This window comes from Oreochromis niloticus, linkage group LG9, assembly GCF_001858045.2.
Source record: "Oreochromis niloticus isolate F11D_XX linkage group LG9, O_niloticus_UMD_NMBU, whole genome shotgun sequence".
Lineage (NCBI taxonomy): Eukaryota > Metazoa > Chordata > Actinopteri > Cichliformes > Cichlidae > Oreochromis > Oreochromis niloticus.
Genome location: NC_031974.2, coordinates 8,672,111 through 8,691,430, shown reverse-complemented (window position 1 = coordinate 8,691,430; position 19,320 = coordinate 8,672,111). Strand labels below are relative to the sequence as shown.

The 19,320-nt window shown below is 43.6% G+C and overlaps 1 protein-coding gene across 3 annotated transcripts; it reads left to right on the top strand.

Annotated features, from left to right (window-relative positions):
• Positions 1–10,479: 10,479 nt before the first annotated feature.
• On the top strand, positions 10,480–18,227 carry LOC102080133 (uncharacterized). 3 transcript variants are annotated; one of them, XM_025910482.1, is made up of 8 exons: positions 10,480–10,652; positions 11,394–11,453; positions 12,194–12,326; positions 15,475–15,657; positions 15,759–16,372; positions 16,495–16,804; positions 16,922–17,090; positions 17,651–18,227. In XM_025910482.1, the coding sequence occupies exons 4-8, from the start codon at positions 15,600–15,602 to the stop codon at positions 17,820–17,822; spliced, it is 1,323 nt and encodes a 440-aa protein (XP_025766267.1). In that variant the 5' UTR covers positions 10,480–10,652; positions 11,394–11,453; positions 12,194–12,326; positions 15,475–15,599; the 3' UTR covers positions 17,823–18,227. The 3 variants fall into 3 exon arrangements, with proteins under 3 accessions (XP_025766267.1, XP_019218392.1, XP_019218393.1); XM_019362847.2 differs by lacking the exons at positions 10,480–10,652; positions 11,394–11,453; positions 12,194–12,326 and having other exon boundaries at positions 15,314–15,657; XM_019362848.2 differs by lacking the exons at positions 10,480–10,652; positions 11,394–11,453; positions 12,194–12,326 and having other exon boundaries at positions 15,314–15,657; positions 17,628–18,227.
• The last annotated feature ends 1,093 nt before the right edge of the window (positions 18,228–19,320 follow it).

The window sequence follows — 19,320 nt, the reverse complement described above, 5'->3', positions numbered from 1 at the left end:
AATAGCTCTTTACCGAGAAAAAGGTTATCAAGATCATTGTTATAATACTGAAACATTTAAACAGATTTCAAACTATGAGTTTGTCTGTGAAAAACGAACATTCTGTCTGTCTCTATACAGCATGCGCTCCGATCTCCGCTGACTCATCAGAAATCTGCTGCGTCACCCCCCTGAACTTTTCCTCCCCCCAGGAACCGCCCCTCCTTTTTTCCCACCGGATGCGATTAGTGACACATATGGAATCCATTAGATACTTCCGGAGTACTTCCAGTAAGGTCAAAAGGTCAAGGCTAGGGCCATTGTCACAGGTTCAAAATATTGGGGATGGATACAGGAGGAAAACCAAAATAACAACACTGGTCCGGCCGGGTCAAGTCAAACGATGATTTTAATGCACACGTGTGGGAGATGGGACACTGTACGCAGACAGCACCAGATCTCTCACCGAAAACCACACAACAATAGTTTTTATGAACATCAGGGTATTGGCACGCCCCCTCATGTGTAAAGTAGGTACAATACAATCAATGTTGACAACTTTTAACACATTAAAAGAACATCTTCTTCTTCCCGAGGCCAGATCCTTCCCAGTAATCTTCTAACTCTGCTTATCCCCTGGAACAAACAGTCTCTCCTGCAAGCATAATCAAACAGCTACAAGGCCTTGCAAACTATTATTTAAATGTTTGAACTCTCCCCTCTACATGAGTTTAACTGCTGCTTGTGTGTGTGCGCGTGTGTGGCTCGACCTCAGCATTCACTCTGTCTATAAGGACAGAGGCCAACTCTTCATGTGTGCAATAACCTAACTGAAACCATACATGTAATAAATGTTCTAATCAAATGCCACTACTCAAAGCTTAATAAAAAAGAGTATAAATGAATAAAGGATAATGATGAATAACATGATATATGTGTTTTGTAAGCATGTGCGGCCTTCTACGCTCTACGTCACTTCCCTCAATAGATCAGCCAGACATCCCGCTGACTGTAGCTTTTAACCCTTACTGACGTGAGCACAACTCCATAATAAGCACCAAGCGGCAATATGTATAAAGATGATCATGGTTACACCTGTAATGAAAGATTATATGATTATACCAACACCTGTAAATAGAAGATTAACATGAGGTTATAACAATCACTGTAATACAAACGTTAACGTAATGTCAATAGCTTCAATAAATGCGTTAATTCAATGCTTATTATATGATTCTAATGTAATGATAAAATAACAGTAAAATATCTCTTCTCATCATCAATCAAATTGATGACACATGTTGTAGGGTTATGTTTTTTTTCTATAAGGATGTTATGTGTTTGTATACTTTCTGCCCAGTTTGACCCATTTAGCAGAAGTCAGCCTGTTTAAGGCTCTGATATCTATTCTGTATGACTTAAAGCAGTTATGACATGTCTGTTATGACTGTAAAACAATCATGTTTTACAGTCCTGTGGTCTCAGCCTCAGATACTTATTAAATCACACAGAGCTCATGTAGAAACAAATGAACAAAATATGTTCTCCTTCATTTCTGTCAAACAAAGCTGTATGAAATGTTTCCAATTGTTAGTATCATGGTTGCTAGGCAACCTGGGCAGCGCGACGGAGGCTAGACGTCCCATTTCACAAGCCTACAAGCCTCGCACTTCCGGCCTTAGCGGTCTTTGAGTACGCGGCCCTTGAGGACCGTTAAGGCTGCGTACTTTAAGGCTGCAGACCCTGAATTGGGATACAGCCCTGGTCTGATTGGGGAGGGGACCAGAGCAAACTACGGAGTCCGACATTGTTTTGGCAAAATTACACACTGATGCAATATTGATTTTAGTGACCTCCGATTGGCGTAACCGGGTGTTGATTGATTGATTGATTGATTGATTGATAATACTTTATTCATCCCAAGGGAAATTGGGTTAACCCTCGCAGGCTCAAATTAAGTTTTTGTTGCTAATGCACAACCGAGTCCTGCAGTGATACTTCTGAGTAAAAAAAAACAACTCATAAAATATATATGTGGGGTAATCAGGTTGTTAGTTTTTAACTGTTCCAAATTGGCAACGCCTGCCTCAAGCGGGTTAAGGCTGCCAGCCTTGCCAGCGCCATCTTACCCTCCCAACCATACATACATTACACAAACATCACATGATTCCAGTCAGTATCAGCAGATTCTTGAGAACAATGTTGAAGAATCAGTGACAAAGTTGAAGTTGTGCTGGGGCTGAAATTTCAACAAGACAACAATCCTAAAAACTGCTCAAAATCTAGTAAGGCATTCATGCAGAGAAACAAGTACAATGTTCTGGTATGGCCATCTCAGTCCGCAGACCTGAATATTATTGAAATTCTATGGTGTGACTTAAAGTGGGCTGCTCATGCTCAAAAACCACAAAAACTGGCTAAACTGGAGATGTTGTGGAGATGGTCCAAAATACCTTCAACCAGAATCCAGACTGTCATTGGAAGCGATAGGAAGCAATTAGAGGCTGTTATTTCTGCAAAAGGTGGATCTATTAAATATTGATGTAAATTTTTTGTTGGGGTGCCCAAATTTATGCAGCTGGCTAATTGAAGATTACGAAATGGTAATCTTAAACCTCTAGATTAAGGTCTGTTGTCAACCACTAAGAGAAGAAGCAGTTTTTGTAAAGACCACTCATTAAATACTATTAAAGACAAAGTCACAGGGAGAAGTTCTTTTGAATGTGGCCACAAATTAATTTAATTTACAGGTGCTGCGCTGCAGTGGTTTGAATCATATTTATCTAATAGACTCCTATTTGTGCACGTAAATGGAGAGTCCTCTTCACACACTAAGGTCAATCCTGGTGTTCCACAGGGTTTAGTGCTAGGACCAATTCTGCTTACATTAAACTTTCTGCTTCTTAATTCAGATAAAACTGAGGTTATTTTACTCAGACCTGAAAATCTTGAAATATTTTCTGATTCTTGAAATATGGTATCTAACCAGATTCTTACTCTGGATGGCATTACCTCGGCCTCCAATTTTATAAATAAAATTGAATTGAAGAGGTGTCATCGTGGATATCCCTAATCACGGCACTAGGTTAACTGAAGTAGAACAACGTGTGAGCAAACTTGAGACAGTAACTGTGGACCTGAGAGATACGCTAATTTGCTGTCTGGACCAGCAGAAAACTCTCCAGACCAAAGTCACGGACCTGGAAGGAAGATTGCGTCGCAACAATCTCTGTATATATGGAATTAAAGAAGGTGCTGAGGGCAATGATATGATGGCATTCAGTACAGCTTAAAGAAAGAACTTGCCCTTCTGGAAAATGAGGATTTGCAGATTCAGCGTGCTCAGGGATCACTGGGACCAAAGCCGCAAGACACAGTGATTGCAAGGTCTACTCAGGTTAATGTTCAGAGGTATGACATAAAAGACAAAATTCCGAGAGCAGCTTGGGCTAAGAACATTTCTTATGAGGGCAAAACTAGACTATACAGCCCTGCTAGAGCACTAAGTGTCATGGGGTGCCGAGGCAGGCCGTGTGTGAATATAAATGGACCCAAAATGCAGACTGCTTCAGTTGTGAGCGAGCTTTATTAACAAAAGGGAAAACCAACAAGGACGAGGAGGAAGGAAACCAAATCCTAAGAATAAACTAAACTGGGAAAAGCTACACAAAAACTAACCTGAAACCTTGAGGTGAGAAACGTAGATGCAGGGAGAATACACCAGAACATGACGGGGAGCAACACAGACGAACCAGCAACGAGGACGAGGTAACACACACTATAAATACACACGCCAGGAATCAGAGGACGGGAAACAGGAGGGGAACACACCTGGAAGACATCACAACTGACGAGGCAGGGGAAAACGTAAACAGAACACACTGACATAAGACACAGACCTTCACAATAAAACAGGAACTACACGTACAAGGACACACACGGGCCGAACAGTGTAAACACTAAAGAGAGGAAGAACAGAACCAAAATCACACTAAATAGAAAAACACAAAACGCTGGGTCAAACGGACCCAGGATCATGACAGTACCCCCCGTCAAAGGCTGGCCCCAGACAGCCCAACAAGGAAACAAAACAGCCAGAAAAAACAACAAACAACCCGACCAGGCGGGCGGTGGGGGTCCAGGACGGAGGGCTCGAGGCAAACCCAAAACAGGAGCACAAGGAAGCAACAAACAAAACACGAGTCCCAAAACCAAAAGAAAAGAAACACACCAGAGCCCAAGAAAACAAAGTCCAAAACAGAACACCTCAGGGGGCCGGCAGTGAGGACGGCAACGTGGACACGGTTCAGGGGCCAGCCAGGGGCCGACAGCACCGGAGCCCAAACAGTTCAGGGGGCCGGCCGTGCGGAAGGCAACGGCGGCGACGTGGAAACAGTTCAGGGGGTCGGCCAGGGGCCGACAGCACCGGAGCCCAAACAGTTCAGGAGGCCGGCCGTGCGGAAGGCAGCGGCGGCCCCGTGGAAGCAGTTCAGGGGGCCGACCGTGAGGACGGCAATGGCGTCGTCGTTGGCGAACGACATGATGGAGCTGGTCCGGAGGCCGACCGTGCGGAAGGCAACGGTGGCGACTCAGGCGAAGGGAGTCTGGGGGCCGCCCACGATGGTGATGGCGCCTGGCCAGTGGCCTGGAAAGTGGCCGGTTAGCTGAAGGCGAAGACACGGAGGCTGGACCAGACGGGGCTGAAGACACGGAGGCTGGACCAGACGGGGCTGAAGACACGGAGGCTGGACCAGACGGGGCTGAAGACACGGAGGCTGGACCAGACGGGCTGCTGCAGGCGAGGGTGAAGACCCGGAGGCTGCTGCAGGCGAGGGTGAAGACCCGGAGGCTGCTGCAGGCGAGGGTGAAGACCCGGAGGCTGCAGCTGGCGAGGGTGAAGACCCGGAGGCTGCAGCTGGCGAGGTGAAGACCCGGAGGCTGCCGCTGGCGTGGCTGATGAGGCTGCAGCTGGCGTGGCTGATGAGGCTGCAGCTGGCGTGGCTGATGAGGCTGCAGCTGGCGTGGCTGATGAGGCTGCAGGCGACGGCGTGGAAGCCGGAGATGGAGGCGCTGCAGCTGGCGAGAATGAAGAGGCTGCAGCTGGCGTGGAAGCCGGAGACGGAGGCGCTGCAGGCGGCGGCGTGGAAGCCGGAGACGGAGGCGCTGCAGGCGGCGGCGTGGAAGCCGGAGACGGAAGCGCGGCAGGCGGCGGCATGGAAGCCGGAGACGGAAGCGCTGCAGGCGGCGACGTGGACGGTGAGGCTGCAACTGGCGGCAGCGTGGAAACCGGAGGCGGAGGCGCTGCAGCTGGCGGCGGCGTGGAAGCCGGAGGCGGAGGCGCTGCAGCTGGCGGCGGCGTGGAAGCCGGAGACGGAGGCGCTGCAGCTGGCGCGGCGTGGAAGCCGGAGACGGGGCGCTGCAGTTGGCGGCGGCGTGGAAGCCGGAGACGGGGGCGCTGCAGGCTGGACGGGTCCCTTGGATCCTCCAGCGAAGACTGACGACGAAGGCCGGAGCGGTCCCTCGGACCCTCCAGCGGAGACACGAGACGAAGGCCGGAGCGGTCCCTCGGACCCTCCAGCGAAGACTAGAGACAAAGGCCGGAGCGGTCCCTCGGACCCTCCAGCAGAAGCCATCACTAAGCCAGCAGCCATGAAGGCCACTAGCAAACACGAAAGCAACTGGCACTGCACTGAGCACTGGCTCTGCCCAGGCAACGCTGACATGATGTGGTACTCAGGGGGCTGCTTAAACTGCAGGGGTCCAGAATCAGCTGGGGACTGACACCTAGCCTCTGGGGAAGCCCTGGAGTGGCAAACTGTACCAACGGCGGCTAAACCCTGAAAAGTACACTGAGAAGACGTAAGACTTCCTCCCTGCGTGGAGTGAACGGGTGAACCTGGTGGCACTGGGGCCTGAACTACAAGTAACGGTGACACTGGAGGCACAGGGGCCTGGACTACAGGCGGCACAGGGGCCTGGACTGCGGGTGAAACTGGGAGCACTGGAGACTGAACTACAGGTGACACTAGAGGCCCTGGAGACTGAACTACAGGTGACACTGGAGGCCCTGGAGACTGAACTACAGGTGACACTGGAGGCCCTGGAGACTGCGCTTCAAGTGACACAGGAGACTGCGCTTCAGGTGACACAGGAGACTGCACTTCAGGTGACGCAGGAGACTGCACTTCAGGTGACACAGGAAACTGCACTGGAGACTGAGCTGAAAGGGGCGCTAGAGACTGAGCTGAAAGGGGCGCTAGAGACTGCGCTGAAGGTGAGTGAGCGGCTGACACTGGAGACTGAGTGGAGAGTGGCTGCTTAGCAGCTAACTGAGCTAAGAGTGGCTGAGCAGGCGATAAGCTGTTTACATTGTTATCTGCCGCACAAAACACTGCCACGGAATAAACAGTTCCACAATCCACAACGGAAAAAGAGTCCTCACTCACCACAGCCGGCGATTTAGAAGTCCGAACGTCCGGCTGTGGGGTGGCGCGCCGGCGGCGCGATCGACGTTTCTTCCCCGCAGCCGGCTCCGGCAGGCTGGGTAAACTCGCATCCGGCAGGTGAGGCTGACGCGGCTGCTCCGGGGTGGCTGCCGGCGGTTGCTGCTGGACCAAGTCCGATATTTCCCGAGCTCGCGCCGCCTCCCGGGCTTCATACAAGTTGGCCAATAAGTCCGAACATCCTCTGACCTGGCGGAGATAGGGATTTCCTTTGAGGATCACCTCAATAGCATTTATCCCCACGATCCTTGCTCTCATATTTGAGGTGTGGGTTATCCACTCAACCAGGCGTTGGACTCGCATCAGATCGCTCTCCCCGGGTAAGTCTGCTGGATCCATGTTGTGGCTGGTTCGTACTGTCACAGGGTGCCGAGGCAGGCCGTGTGTGAATATAAATGTGACACTATAAATACACACTATAAATACACACGCCAGGAATCAGAGGAAGGGAAACAGGAGGGGAACACACCTGGAAGACATCACAACTGACGAGGCAGGGGAAAACGTAAACAGAACACACTGACATAAGACACAGACCTTCACAATAAAACAGGAACTACACATACAAGGACACACACGGGCCGAACAGTGTAAACACTAAACAGAGGAAGAACAGAACCAAAATCACACTAAATAGAAAAACACAAAACGCTGGGTCAAACGGACCCAGGATCATGACACTAAGATCATCTTCCCAGTCACTTTTGGTACAGCCAAGTCCGGCTGAAGACTAGAGGTGACCGTACGTTTGCCTTGGCTGCACCTGATCTGTGGAATAACCTCCCCATTGCCACCTTTGAGTCCGATTCCATTCAATCTTTCAAATCGCGGTTAAAAACCTATTTATTTAACCTCGCCTTTTCTACCAGTTAATGCTTGTTTGTTAGTTAGTTTAATGCTTGTTGCTACCTTCATTCTATTCTTAACCTCTTTTAATTATTTTACATTTTTCTTGACTCTTTTATATTTTTACACACAATGTTCTAATATGCTTTTATATGTATTTCTGTGTTTTTAATGGCATTAATCTGCTAGCATATTTGGTACTTTGCCATGGCCTTCATCTTTCTCTTTTACTTACATCTGACCATAGCTGGACTGGCCATTGGGCATACCGGGCATTTGCCCGGTGGGCCGCTGGCGATTTTTGTTTTTATGGGCCGATGGATTTTTTTTATTTTATTTTTTTAGGAAGGGTATATATAATGAAAGGTGTTGGATTGGCCAATTGGTCATGATCGACTCTGGGCTGGACCAATTACAGCCGAGGAGGCCGGATGCACCCTCCCCCTTGTTTAGCAATCTTATAGACGAACTAAAGACAATGGAGAACAAAAAAAGGAAAGGAGGTGTTTATGAAAATATCACTAAATCTGCCATTTATTAATTTTAATATTAATTAATGATCATGTCTCACCTCTAGTGTTCTTGGTCTTAATTTAAGGTTTCTACCATGTGTTGTAGATAGTTCAGGAGGTTAACTCGACCAAGCAGTCTTTTTGTTTCTGCTATGTACTGTTTAAAATCCAGAATAGGGAGGATGGTGTAGGTTTAAGTTTATTAGATTGATACATATATACCAACAAGGCAGTGTACATCAAAGCAGTTGTTTTCATGCAAAGGCTTTATGGTTTTTCCTATAGCGATTGACAGATCACGTGACTTTCGCGCATTGCATTCCGGGAACTCATGGCAAAACAAGTACCGCATCAAATGCAAGCATTTGCAGCACCGCAAAATCTTCATTCTCCGGTTCCAATACCTTCTTGGTTTTTCTTTGCCGCACAAAAAAGGAATGTACAAAACGAAGGAGAACAATGCCGGACCGTACAAAGACAGACTCGACGAAAAGGCAAAGAAAAGATACGAGGACAAAAACCAAAGGAGTGAAAGGGTTAGACCCTTACGAGTACACAGAGTGGACAAAAGACGTTAGCATGCTGCCCAACTTTCACCACGCTCAGATTTATAATTATACGGTTCTTGGAGTGAGTGCATACACTCCTGAAGTTTAGTAACTTCAGGTCACTGCAACAAGCCCAGGTACAGTTTACTGACGGATGGGTACAGGACCTTGAAATGCACCGTATAGAACGAAAGACCATCGTACAAACAAAGGTAAGTTTACCAGTCTCACAAATCGTCTTCATAAATACACATTCGTTAACCGTTTATTAATATAACCTTTGAGCTCAACGGTAATTAATTAGTAGTGGAAATAATTTCTGGTACGCATTACAGAAATGTAGCAGTGACAATAATATTGTATGTTGTAATCGCACTGGACAATTAGTGATACAAAACAACTGTTTTATCCTGTGAATAAAAGTATATGTTTTTGTCAATGTACCATGGTAATAACAGAAGCGAAACGCAATATTGTGTCAGGACAATTCACTATTTATGCACAATAAATAAAGGAGCATAGTGACAATTTCTGTTCAGCGCCAGACTTGCTTGTAACCTATATCACCAATTATGTTAAGAAAAATGACGTATTAACTACTACAAAACACTGACCTTTGTGGGAATGCTTGGAGCAGACTAACATGTGAGCTGGAGTGTTCTGAGACGTTATATTTGGTATATCCAGACCATCCGTCGGCTCTTGCTTCGGAAACATGGCTTAAAAAATTTCTCTTCAACGACATAATCCGATAAAAAAAAAAAAGATCTCTTTACCCGTCGGCTTCCCGTGGCTGTCATGCGACCGGCTATTGCAGTTAATAATACAACAGCTTCTTGCCATTTTTTGGGTTTCTTTTTATCGCTGTGTAACTGAGTTCAATTGAAAGCCTGCGTGCGCTAGTACCTCTTGCCACAAGTTCCCAGAATCCTTTGCGGTTTTACCCCTGAATGACGTCACATTTTCAATCTCTATCCTGGTGGGCCGGTCTCTAGTCAAAATGCCCGGGCCGATTTTTTGTCCCAGTCCAGCCCTGCATCTGACCCTCTCACATGTTCAGCACTTTGGTATACCACTGGTTTTTAAATGTGCTATATAAATAAAGTTTATTGTTGTTGTTGTTGTTAGTAGGACAGAGATCAAGAGTATAATACGGCACAAAATGAAGGAAAGGTAGCAAAGGCGATGAGAGGAAGAGAGGAAAGGGCGATGGTTTTACGGTGTGCACTGTAAAAAATGGCTGTGAATTTGACATAAAAACCATGTAAAATCCCTACAGAAAAGTATAGTAAACTCAAAAACACAATTTTCCTGCTTCAATCACAGTGGACTTTTGTAAACTATTAAATATAATGTTTTTGTTATATTTACAACATCAATCTGTGATTATAATCAAATTTATTGGTTAAAACTACAAATACTTCGAACAAAAACAGTGAAATACCTTAATACTTATAACAAAATAGTTATGTTAATTTGACATGCAAATATTGTAAAAATTATAGTTTTAGTCAGTCTTTTTTGAAAAATACAAGAATTATATGTAAGTCACTTTACAACTGCATGGATGTACTGGGCCTACTTTTAACATGATTCATGAAATGATGCAAATTCAGGGATAGGACTAATAAAAATGTTTTCACAGAAGATGTCATTGTGAACCTGAGAGGTTGCCTCTCTATTTATAGGCTATATAAAAATATACAATTAAAATTGTTTACATTATGTGTTTTTTTTTTTAAATCATTCGGGCTATTTGCAGCCTTTTGTAGAGTAACCTATAAGAAATTATTATTTAACACCTAAGTAATGCTTCTGTTCAGTCATAATGCTTGTATTCTTTATGTTTCTTTTAATTGCAATGTGATACTTAGACTAGACTACTGTTTTGGGTTAGGCCAGCAATGTCTCATTATTACAGGCTAAACAAAGTTACAGTGCCTCCCATAGGATTTCTATGGTTCACAGAGCTGTAAGCTACTGTAGGCTACTCTCTGTTGCACTGAGTGCGCCTAATTTTGAATGTGCAAAATATGTCTGAAGCTCGTCTCTGATTGGATAATGACGTGAGGGCGGGAGGAGAAGAGCGCCTAGTTCAGGACTATAGCTAACGAGCCAGCACGCACCATTTGCAGAGTGGAGAGAGAGAAGACCGGAGCAGAAAACGTCGAACTTTTAGCAACTAAGTTTTTCGGACAAATTACAAACATACGATTTCAAGTGTTTTTTGAGGATCTGTGTTTGTTCGTCAGAAAGTTTGCACGGTAAGTTTAATATCTTGGTGACTTTTTTTCGAGATAAAAGCACCAGTTGATATTTAGACCAATGCTTGATAACCTAGCGCTAGCATGCTAGTTCAGCTGAAAAGCACGAGCAAACTTTTGAAATACTAAAAATGATCATCTGCGTCTTTTGTAAAAAGGTATTGGTCACATTAAGAGGCTATATACTACATTGCAGAGTGCATAAGAATTAGCCTTGTTGTCTTTTTAAATGTGTTGGCGCCAATTGCAGTCAAACATTCACCACGTACTCTGCTTTCAAGGGGCATTTTTTATCGTGTGCACAATGCACCTGCACTTCAAGCTACTCCTAAAGCTCTTGTTGCAGATTTAAAATGTGCGGTTTCATTATGTGCCCGCCATTTTCAAACAGTGAAAGAGCTAGTGTCTCACTTAAATGATCATATTGCAGAGGGCAGGTCTGTGACATGTCCAGTAAGTGGTTGTAAGCATGTGTTTACAAAAAAGTCATCATTTACTTCTCACATGTGTAGGAAGCATAAAGCATGTTCCCCAGATGGTATTGATGACATGTACAAGGAATGTCAACCTCAGCCCCCAAATGACAGTACAGAATATTCAGAAAACACACATGAAGCCATGCCATCTGCTAGTTCAGCCAGTGATATGCCAGAGAACGATAGTCAGTCTTATCTCAGAAACATGTGTCTCTTTTACCTTAAACTGCAAGGACAGCTGCTAATTCCTGCCTCTACTATACAGACTATTGCTGAGGAAATGCAGAATGTGCAAGAATTGGGTCAAGCCTACACAATAAATAAGGTAAGTTGTTTACTAAAAAATGAAATGAACCTATCAGATGAAGCAGTCACTAAAATCTGTGACTGCATTAAAGAGTCAGATTTGTTCTCTGCTTGCCATCAGGGACAACTAGGAACAACACACACCAGAAATCAAACATTCAAAAAAATGTTTAAATACACAGAACCCAAGACGGTGCCATTGGGAATGGATGAAAACATGACAGAAAAATTTGCTTACTACATACCAGTGGGAGAAACTCTGAAGAGCTTTTTAGAGTCACAGTTATGGAGGAATACACAGTCACAACAGTTTGGGGGTCCTGATGTAGAGATTTTTAAGGATTTATATGATGGAAAAAATTTCAAATATCACCAGTTCTTTAATGAAAACCCTGAAAGCCTCAAACTGATTTTGTACCAAGATTCATTTGAGGTAGTGAATCCCCTGGGTTCTGCTAAAAAGACGCACAAACTTCTTGCAGTCTATCTGTCATTAGCAAATTTACCCATTCATTTGCGTTCAAATACAGATAATATGTTTTTAGTCTTGTTGTGTGTTGAGAATGACTTCAAGCGTTTTGGAATAGCCAAAGTTTTTTCAGAGTTGTTGGCAGATCTGAAATCCTTGGAGACAGATGGAATAGATGTAGATGGAGAAACAGTAAAAGGGGGTCTTTACTGTATTGCTGGGGACAACTTGGGTTCTCATTGCATAGGAGGGTTTACAGAAAACTTCAGCTGCTCTCAATATTTTTGCAGGTACTGTGAAGTAACACGAAGTGAGTTTTATGCTGATCCGAATGCCTGTGGTCCTCCACGCACTCCAGAGACATATGACGCGGTTGTTGCTGATCTCCAGTCTGAAACTATCCAAGACGTCAGAGGAATAAAGGTAAACTCCATCTTCAATACCCTTCAGTCTTTTCACGTATCCCAGCCTGGTCTCCCACCTTGTCTAGGTCATGACCTCTTTGAAGGAGTTGTGTCATATGATCTAGCACTGTACCTGAAGAACATTATAAAAAATAAAAAATGGTTCACATACTCCCTTTTAAACAGACGCATTAAACAGTTTAAATATAAAGGATCCGAAGCACTTACAAAGCCATGTACTGTCAAACCTGACGGATCCAAATTATCAGGGCAAGCCGTTCAAAACTGGAACCTCTTGAGATTGCTGCCAGTTTTGATTGTACAAAAGTACAAAACCATGAGGATGAAGTATGGCAGTTAGCTCTCCAGTTGAAAGACATTGTGGATCTTATTTGTGCTCAGAGCATTTCCTTGTCCCAGATAGCATTTGCTGACATTTTGATCCAAGAATATTTGGAGATGAGAAAGATGTTGTTTCCTGGAATTCAACTAAAACCCAAGCACCACTATTTGCGCCATTATTCAGCACTGTGGTTGAAGTTTGGTCCATTGATGAGGTTATGGACGCTTAGGTTTGAATGTAAACACAGTTACTTTAAAAGATGTGCCAGACACTTGAAAAGCTTCAAAAATATTAGTCAAACTTTGTCAACACGTCATCAGATGTATCAGGCTTATCTTTTAGCTGGGCAAGAATGCCGTGAACTGCTGCAAGTGAAGGAGAGCTGTGTGTTTTATCCCAACCTCTACAGTGACACTATTCAGCATGCAGTCAGGGAGTTAGCTTTTTCAGAAAGCAATACCACAGTTACCACAGACATTCAGTACAAGGGCACTGCATATAAAAAGGGACAGTTTCTTGTGTACAGAAATGACGAGTGTATGGAGTTTGGTGAACTTCTACTCATCTTGATTCAAAATGACACATCTGTGTATGTTCTAATGGATATCCACAAAGGCATCTTCCTCTCAGAATACCATCTGTATTCTGTGACAAAGGACAGTCTTGGGTTACAGTGTATCAACATTAATGACCTGCCTGATTTCTATCCTTTGGTATCATACATTCTTGAAGGATACCGAGTCATTCCGCAAAAGCACAGTATTGTGGCAAAATAATGTCCAACTAATAGCTCACTTCTCACTGTAAATAGTTTAACATTAATATAAGTGTTACCTGATCCATACCCTGCTCCATTAAGTGTATGAACTGTATGTGATTTTCTATTTTGTTTGGAGGTGGCATTTCTTCTTCAGTGCAACTCCAAAAGTTGAATCTGTTCATCTGGACGTAGTGTTTTGTGGGAGAAACGTTTCGTCACTCATCCAAGTGACTTCTTCAGTCTCAGCTGACTGCAGGTTTCCCCAAACCTTATAAACAGTACATTTACATAATGACTGAAACCAGCCCACTGAAGGAACAATGGGCTGTGAGGTCAGTTCCTTAATCATAATTATGCAAATTCCCATGACCATTGATCAACAATCACTGACCAAAACCCACTGATCAAAGACACTGATCAATGTCCATGAGTACCATTCACAGAGAGTTGGGGAATGGCTGCAATCACAGCATTGTAAGATGGTGGAAGATGTACCCTTAGGCCCCCTCCTCGATTCAGAGATGGTCTTTCCCTTTTCACGTAAATGACCTCCTTGACTCTGCGCTCAAACCAGCGTTCCTCCCTGTCCAGGATGTGTACATCCTCATCGTTGAAAGAGTGTCCACTGGCCTGTAGGTGTAAATAAACTGCAGAGTCCTGGCCTGATGAGGTTGCTCTTCTGTGTTGTGCCATCCGCTTCGCTAGAGGTTGTTTGGTTTCCCCGATGTATAAATCCTGGCAATCCTCCTGGCACTTAACAGCGTACACTATGTTACTCTGTTTGTGTCGGGGGACCCGATCCTTGGGGTGGACCAGTTTTTGGCGCAGCGTATTTTGGGGTTTAAAAGCCACAGAGACCCGGTGTTTAGAAAAAATGCGTCTCAACTGTTCCGATACTCCTGACACATATGGGATCACTACAGGTTTTCGCCTGGGCAGCGGTTGTCCTTCTCTCCTGGATCGGCTGGAGCTTTCTTTAGGTGCCTTCCCAGCTTTGACAAACGTCCAGCTGGGATAACCACATTTACTCAGGGCCTTCTTGATGTGCTGTTCTTCTGCCTCCCTGGCCGCTGTGTCAGTGGGGATGGTGTTCGCTCTGTGTTGTAGCGTCCTGATGACACCCAGTTTGTGCTCCAGTGGATGATGAGAGTCAAACCTTAGATACTGATCCGTATGCGTAGGTTTACGGTACACGTCAGCTTTTAGATGTCCCCCATTACTGATGGAAATCTCACAGTCTAAGAAGGCTAACCTGCCACTTTTCATATCCTCCCTGGTGAATTTGATGTGTTGATCCACCGAGTTAATGTGATCCGTGAAATGTAGTACATCCTGAGATTTGATTTTCACCCAGGTGTCATCCACATATTTGAACCAATGGCTTGGTGGTGTTCCAGGGTAGGATAGCAACGCCCTCTTTTCCACTTCTTCCATGTACAAATTGGCCACAATGGGTGAAACTGGGGAGCCCATGGCACACCCATGTTTCTGCCTGTAGAACTGACCCTTGTATGTGAAGTAGGTGGAATGAAGACACAGTTCCAAAAGCAAACACACTTGGTCGATGCTGAGAGTGGTCCTGTTGCTGAGGTTGGTGTCATCCTGTAATCTCTTATGGACTACCTCCAACGCTTCCATGACTGGGATGCAAGTGAAGAGAGATGTAACGTCGTACGAGACCATGGTTTCATCTGCCTCCATAATGACATCTCTCACCTTCTCAACAAAATCCAGGGTGTTCTGGATGTGGTGTTCAGAGCTGCCCACCAGCGGGTTGAGGATCGAAGCCAGAAACTTGGAGATGTGGTGACCGAGTTGATCATGCAGACAATTGTAGGCTGGTTTCAGTCATTATGCAAATGTACTGTTTATAAGGTTTGGGGAAACCTGCAGTCAGCTGAGACTGAAGAAGTCACTTGGATGAGTGACGAAACGTTTCTCCCACAAAACGCTACGTCCAGATGAACAGATTCAACTTTTGGAGATTTACTTTCCTGGATGATTGAGAATGCATCAAGACGTTCTTCAGTGCAAGTATGAGTGACTCAGAGCGAACCTTCCTAGATGTCGCCATCACGGAAGTCCTACCAGAACTTCAAGCGGTGAACAAAAACATCCTGGAAGAGCACTTGCAGTCCATTGGAGTTGAGACAAGTGATGATCTACTCTTTGTAACGGAGGCAGATTTGATGACAGTATTAAGACCTGTACAAGCAAGAAAGCTTCTTTCTGCTTGGAAACAGAAATGTAAGTAAAAACAACATACAACTATTCAAAATTAAAAGTAGAGATGGTCATGGACAGACATACAGTGTGAATCATAATTGTATTTTTTTTGTAATTTAAAGACCAAACTCCAAAGAACAGCTCGCCATCATCTGTGGAAGCCTCACCCACCCAGTCGCTGTCATTGCTCTCTGTTTCACCCCAAAGTCTATCGTCGACCTCCTCCAGCAGCCCAGGATGTGACACACATTGGGATGACAACTTTGAAATTCCATGGAGTAAACTTCCTGCAGAAGTGATGCATTTTCTGGAGAGGGGGAGGCAAATGGTCCGGATTGTTGTGACTGAGTTGATGGAAAAATGCCCTCATGTAGGTAGAAAACATTCAATTGACGTTGCAAAAAAAATGGTGGCAAAATATCCCAATTCTCTGCAAGATGTAATAGAGGGTGATATTGTTGGCGCAGGCTACCTTTCCCTTGTCAAACAGTTGCAGAACAGAATTGAAAATGTAAGGCGCACTTCAACACCCAAAATAAGAAAAAGAAAACATCAGACTGACTCAGACCACACAGACGAGATCCCTTTGGAAGAAAGAGCAGCAATGCAGGATACATACGGGTGCATTAAATGGAATGTAGAATTTCTGCCTCTTGAAGAAACTCCAGAGAGCCAACAGCAAAAGATGGAAAAACTCAAGGTGATGTTCCAGCAAGCTGACGCCAATCCAGAAGAGGTATAATGAAGTCCACTTATTACACACAATGTCAAAATGTCAATCAAGGGAAAAGTTTCAAATGCCTTAGAGAGGAGTGGCCGTTTTGGTTTGATGAACTTGGCATGTCTGTCCACTTCAAGGAACTTACTGGGATTGACCTCAAAGAGACATTCACACGAAATTTGGATTTGAAGGGGAAAAGGCTTCTGGACTACTTGACCACAGTTGCTGTCAGCAAAAGCAAGGCGTTCCTTCAGACTTATGCAAGGCTTCAGAGGATGTGGGGACTGCAGAGTGGCTGCTCAGATGATATGAAAGAGATGGTCCTGCTTCTGCTCAGCTACTTTGAAGAGAAGGAGGAGTCCATGCTTTTCTGTGTTGAAGATACATGTCTGGCAGATGAGGTACAACTGGAGCAAGTGCCTCTGACACCCACTATTATTGTGTGTGGTAAGTCTGTTTCATAGCTCTCTCTCTCTCTCTTTTTTTTTTTTAAGTGCACTTTTTATAAAATGTCATGTGACTGCCGTGCTTATTGATATAACCTGTTAAATAATTTGTTCACAGGACAGTCCTGCTCTTCCTCAAGAAGATACATGCTGAGTATTGATCGGAACCTCGTCAGCACAAACATAGCCTCCTTCATTTCTGCACTGTGCCTCATGTTTGGGAGCTACTACAATTTTAACATCCATTATCCATCTGAGCTGGCTTCCACTCTAGAGTTTCTTCAGAGGTGAGCAAATATGGCTTTGTTATTTCTCATAACTCAGACTCTGGGATCTGGAGTCTGGCTTTGATGTGGTTGGAGTCCAGGTCTGGCTCTGAGTCTCGGTCGGGTTTGGAGCCGGATTCAGTGTGTGTGTGTGTGTGTGTGTGGTTTTTGTTTGTTTGTTTGTTTTGTTTGTTTTAATAAAATAACAGTCTGAATCCGGGTCCAAGCCTGGCCGAGACTCAGGGCTAGACCAAAAGTTAGCTGACGTCTGGTCTGATTACCTATAACCTTTGCTTTGGATTTTAAAAATGCTAAAGTGTGGTATATCACTGCAAAAGACACTTGTGAAGGGTGCCAATACGTTTGACCATGCATTGTTCACTTCCCCACAGCATTTTGGTTATACTTTGTCTTGAACGTGGTGAAACCAGTTGTTGTTGCAGTTTGGCCATGACTGTGTATATATGCGTATATACTTAATTTTTACTTACTCTGTACTTGTATTTTAACTGATCAATTATAAAATGCTTAATAAACATTTATGATTTTATTCTACAGGTGTTTCTTCTCCATAAACCCAGAAAAAGGAACCAAAGTAGAGAACAAAAACTCAAAGCGTCGTCTCAGTGTGAACCCTCGAGTCCTCACCCTGATTCAGGATCTCGCCGACCACGAGTGGCGCTAAGCCTAAATCTTGACTCTCTGTGGACTGTTAGTTTTACTTTGTTAATTTTGTTCCACAATGTGTACTGAAACCTTTTACTGGTCGAATGCATGAAGCCAATTCATGAAGATGTTCTTGCTTTGAAGGAATGTTCTTTATAAAAAAACAAAACAAAAAAAAACATGCTGCTACTGCAGTGTTTCTAGACTACATGTGTAGTTTTGTTTCACCACGTGGTTTTCCTGATGTGTTTTCTGACCAAGGCCATGGTTGTGGTGACAGCAGGGTGCGTGTTGCGTTGCATGGTCATTATGATCATTTTTGGCACAATATGTGATTTTTGTTTTAAAGGAATGTTCCACAGCTTTTATAGCTTGTATTGTGATTGAATTGTGTAGTTGCTGTGTGCCTTGCATATTGTGTTAGTTGGAAAAAATGCATCCAATTGCTGTCATTTGGCCAATCTGGCTGCAAAATAAATTTCCCAAAAGTGATATTTTCCTCTCTTGTGTTTTCTCAAGATGTATTTTTGCATGTTTGGGTGTAGGCGTAGCAGTAATAAATTTCCTGGTTTATGGTTAAAATTTTACATTAAAACATAAAAATACAGCATAGTAATAGATTTTATGTATAATATACAGAGCAGCTCAGTTTCACCGTTCTACCATTTTAAATTAGTTTTTTGTTCAATATTTCCCTGTTAATTTTACAAATTATGGATCCACAATAAGCATTTATTACTTGTAAAAGATACAGGAAATAATCTATTTATATATAACATCAATGTGTGAAATTAACTTCTTTTTTCTGTAGATTTAACAGTTTTAATGTGAGTTTCATTCACTGTAAATCAATTTACATATTGCATCTGTAAAGCGATATACTGTCCTGCTGTATTTTTTACAGGAAGTCCCTGGTAACCCCAGCTGCCAGCGTTTTCCTGCAAAAACAGCACTTTTTTTTTACAGTGTGGTCTCTCTTTGTTTGTGACTTCTTGATGTTGGTAGATAGTAATAATTTAAAAATACATATAATATACACATTATAATGTACAACACATTATGGAGTATGCTTCTGCTTTGAGGCTCTCCTCCATGTACTAATACAATTAATCACTGGACAGCTGAACAATATGTTTATCAATAATATTATATTAGGCCAATATTTTTATACATATTTTTGACCTGGGGGCAGAATTGATTGTGAACTGGAAAGGGAAAATGCTTATTAACTTGCAAATTAAAAACATGATGCATTTAAGGTAACCCTTTTTCATTTTTATTTAAGAATAGAATTTGTTCCACTGTGTGATGGCCGATCCTGCTTGTTTTCATGGAGTAATTTCTCCTGCCTTAAAAAAAAAAAAAATCCTCTCAGAAGAGGCTGGAGTGCACAGAAACTGGTAGAGATGCAGGTATCTAGTCGTCCTGGGTTCCACAGACTATCAGCTAAAAAGAATAAACATTAAATTGCTACACATTTTAAGATTACTTTAAAAATAAAATATATTTTTTATTACATTAAATGTAAAGAGTCAAATGGAAGTCTTTCTAAAGTTATTTCATGATATTTATATTATGAAAAGAA

What these genes read in the sequence shown, in the direction of transcription:
- LOC102080133 (XM_019362847.2), top strand. Translation starts at nt 15,447, where the DNA reads ATGAGTGACTCAGAGCGAACCTTCCTAGATGTCGCCATCACGGAAGTC. An exon ending in CTGACGCCAATCCAGAAGAG is followed by an intron (nt 16,373 to 16,494) that starts GTATAATGAAGT and finishes GTCCACTTCAAG; the next exon opens with GAACTTACTGGGATTGACCT. An exon ending in ACTCTAGAGTTTCTTCAGAG is followed by an intron (nt 17,091 to 17,650) that starts GTGAGCAAATAT and finishes CCATAAACCCAG; the next exon opens with AAAAAGGAACCAAAGTAGAG.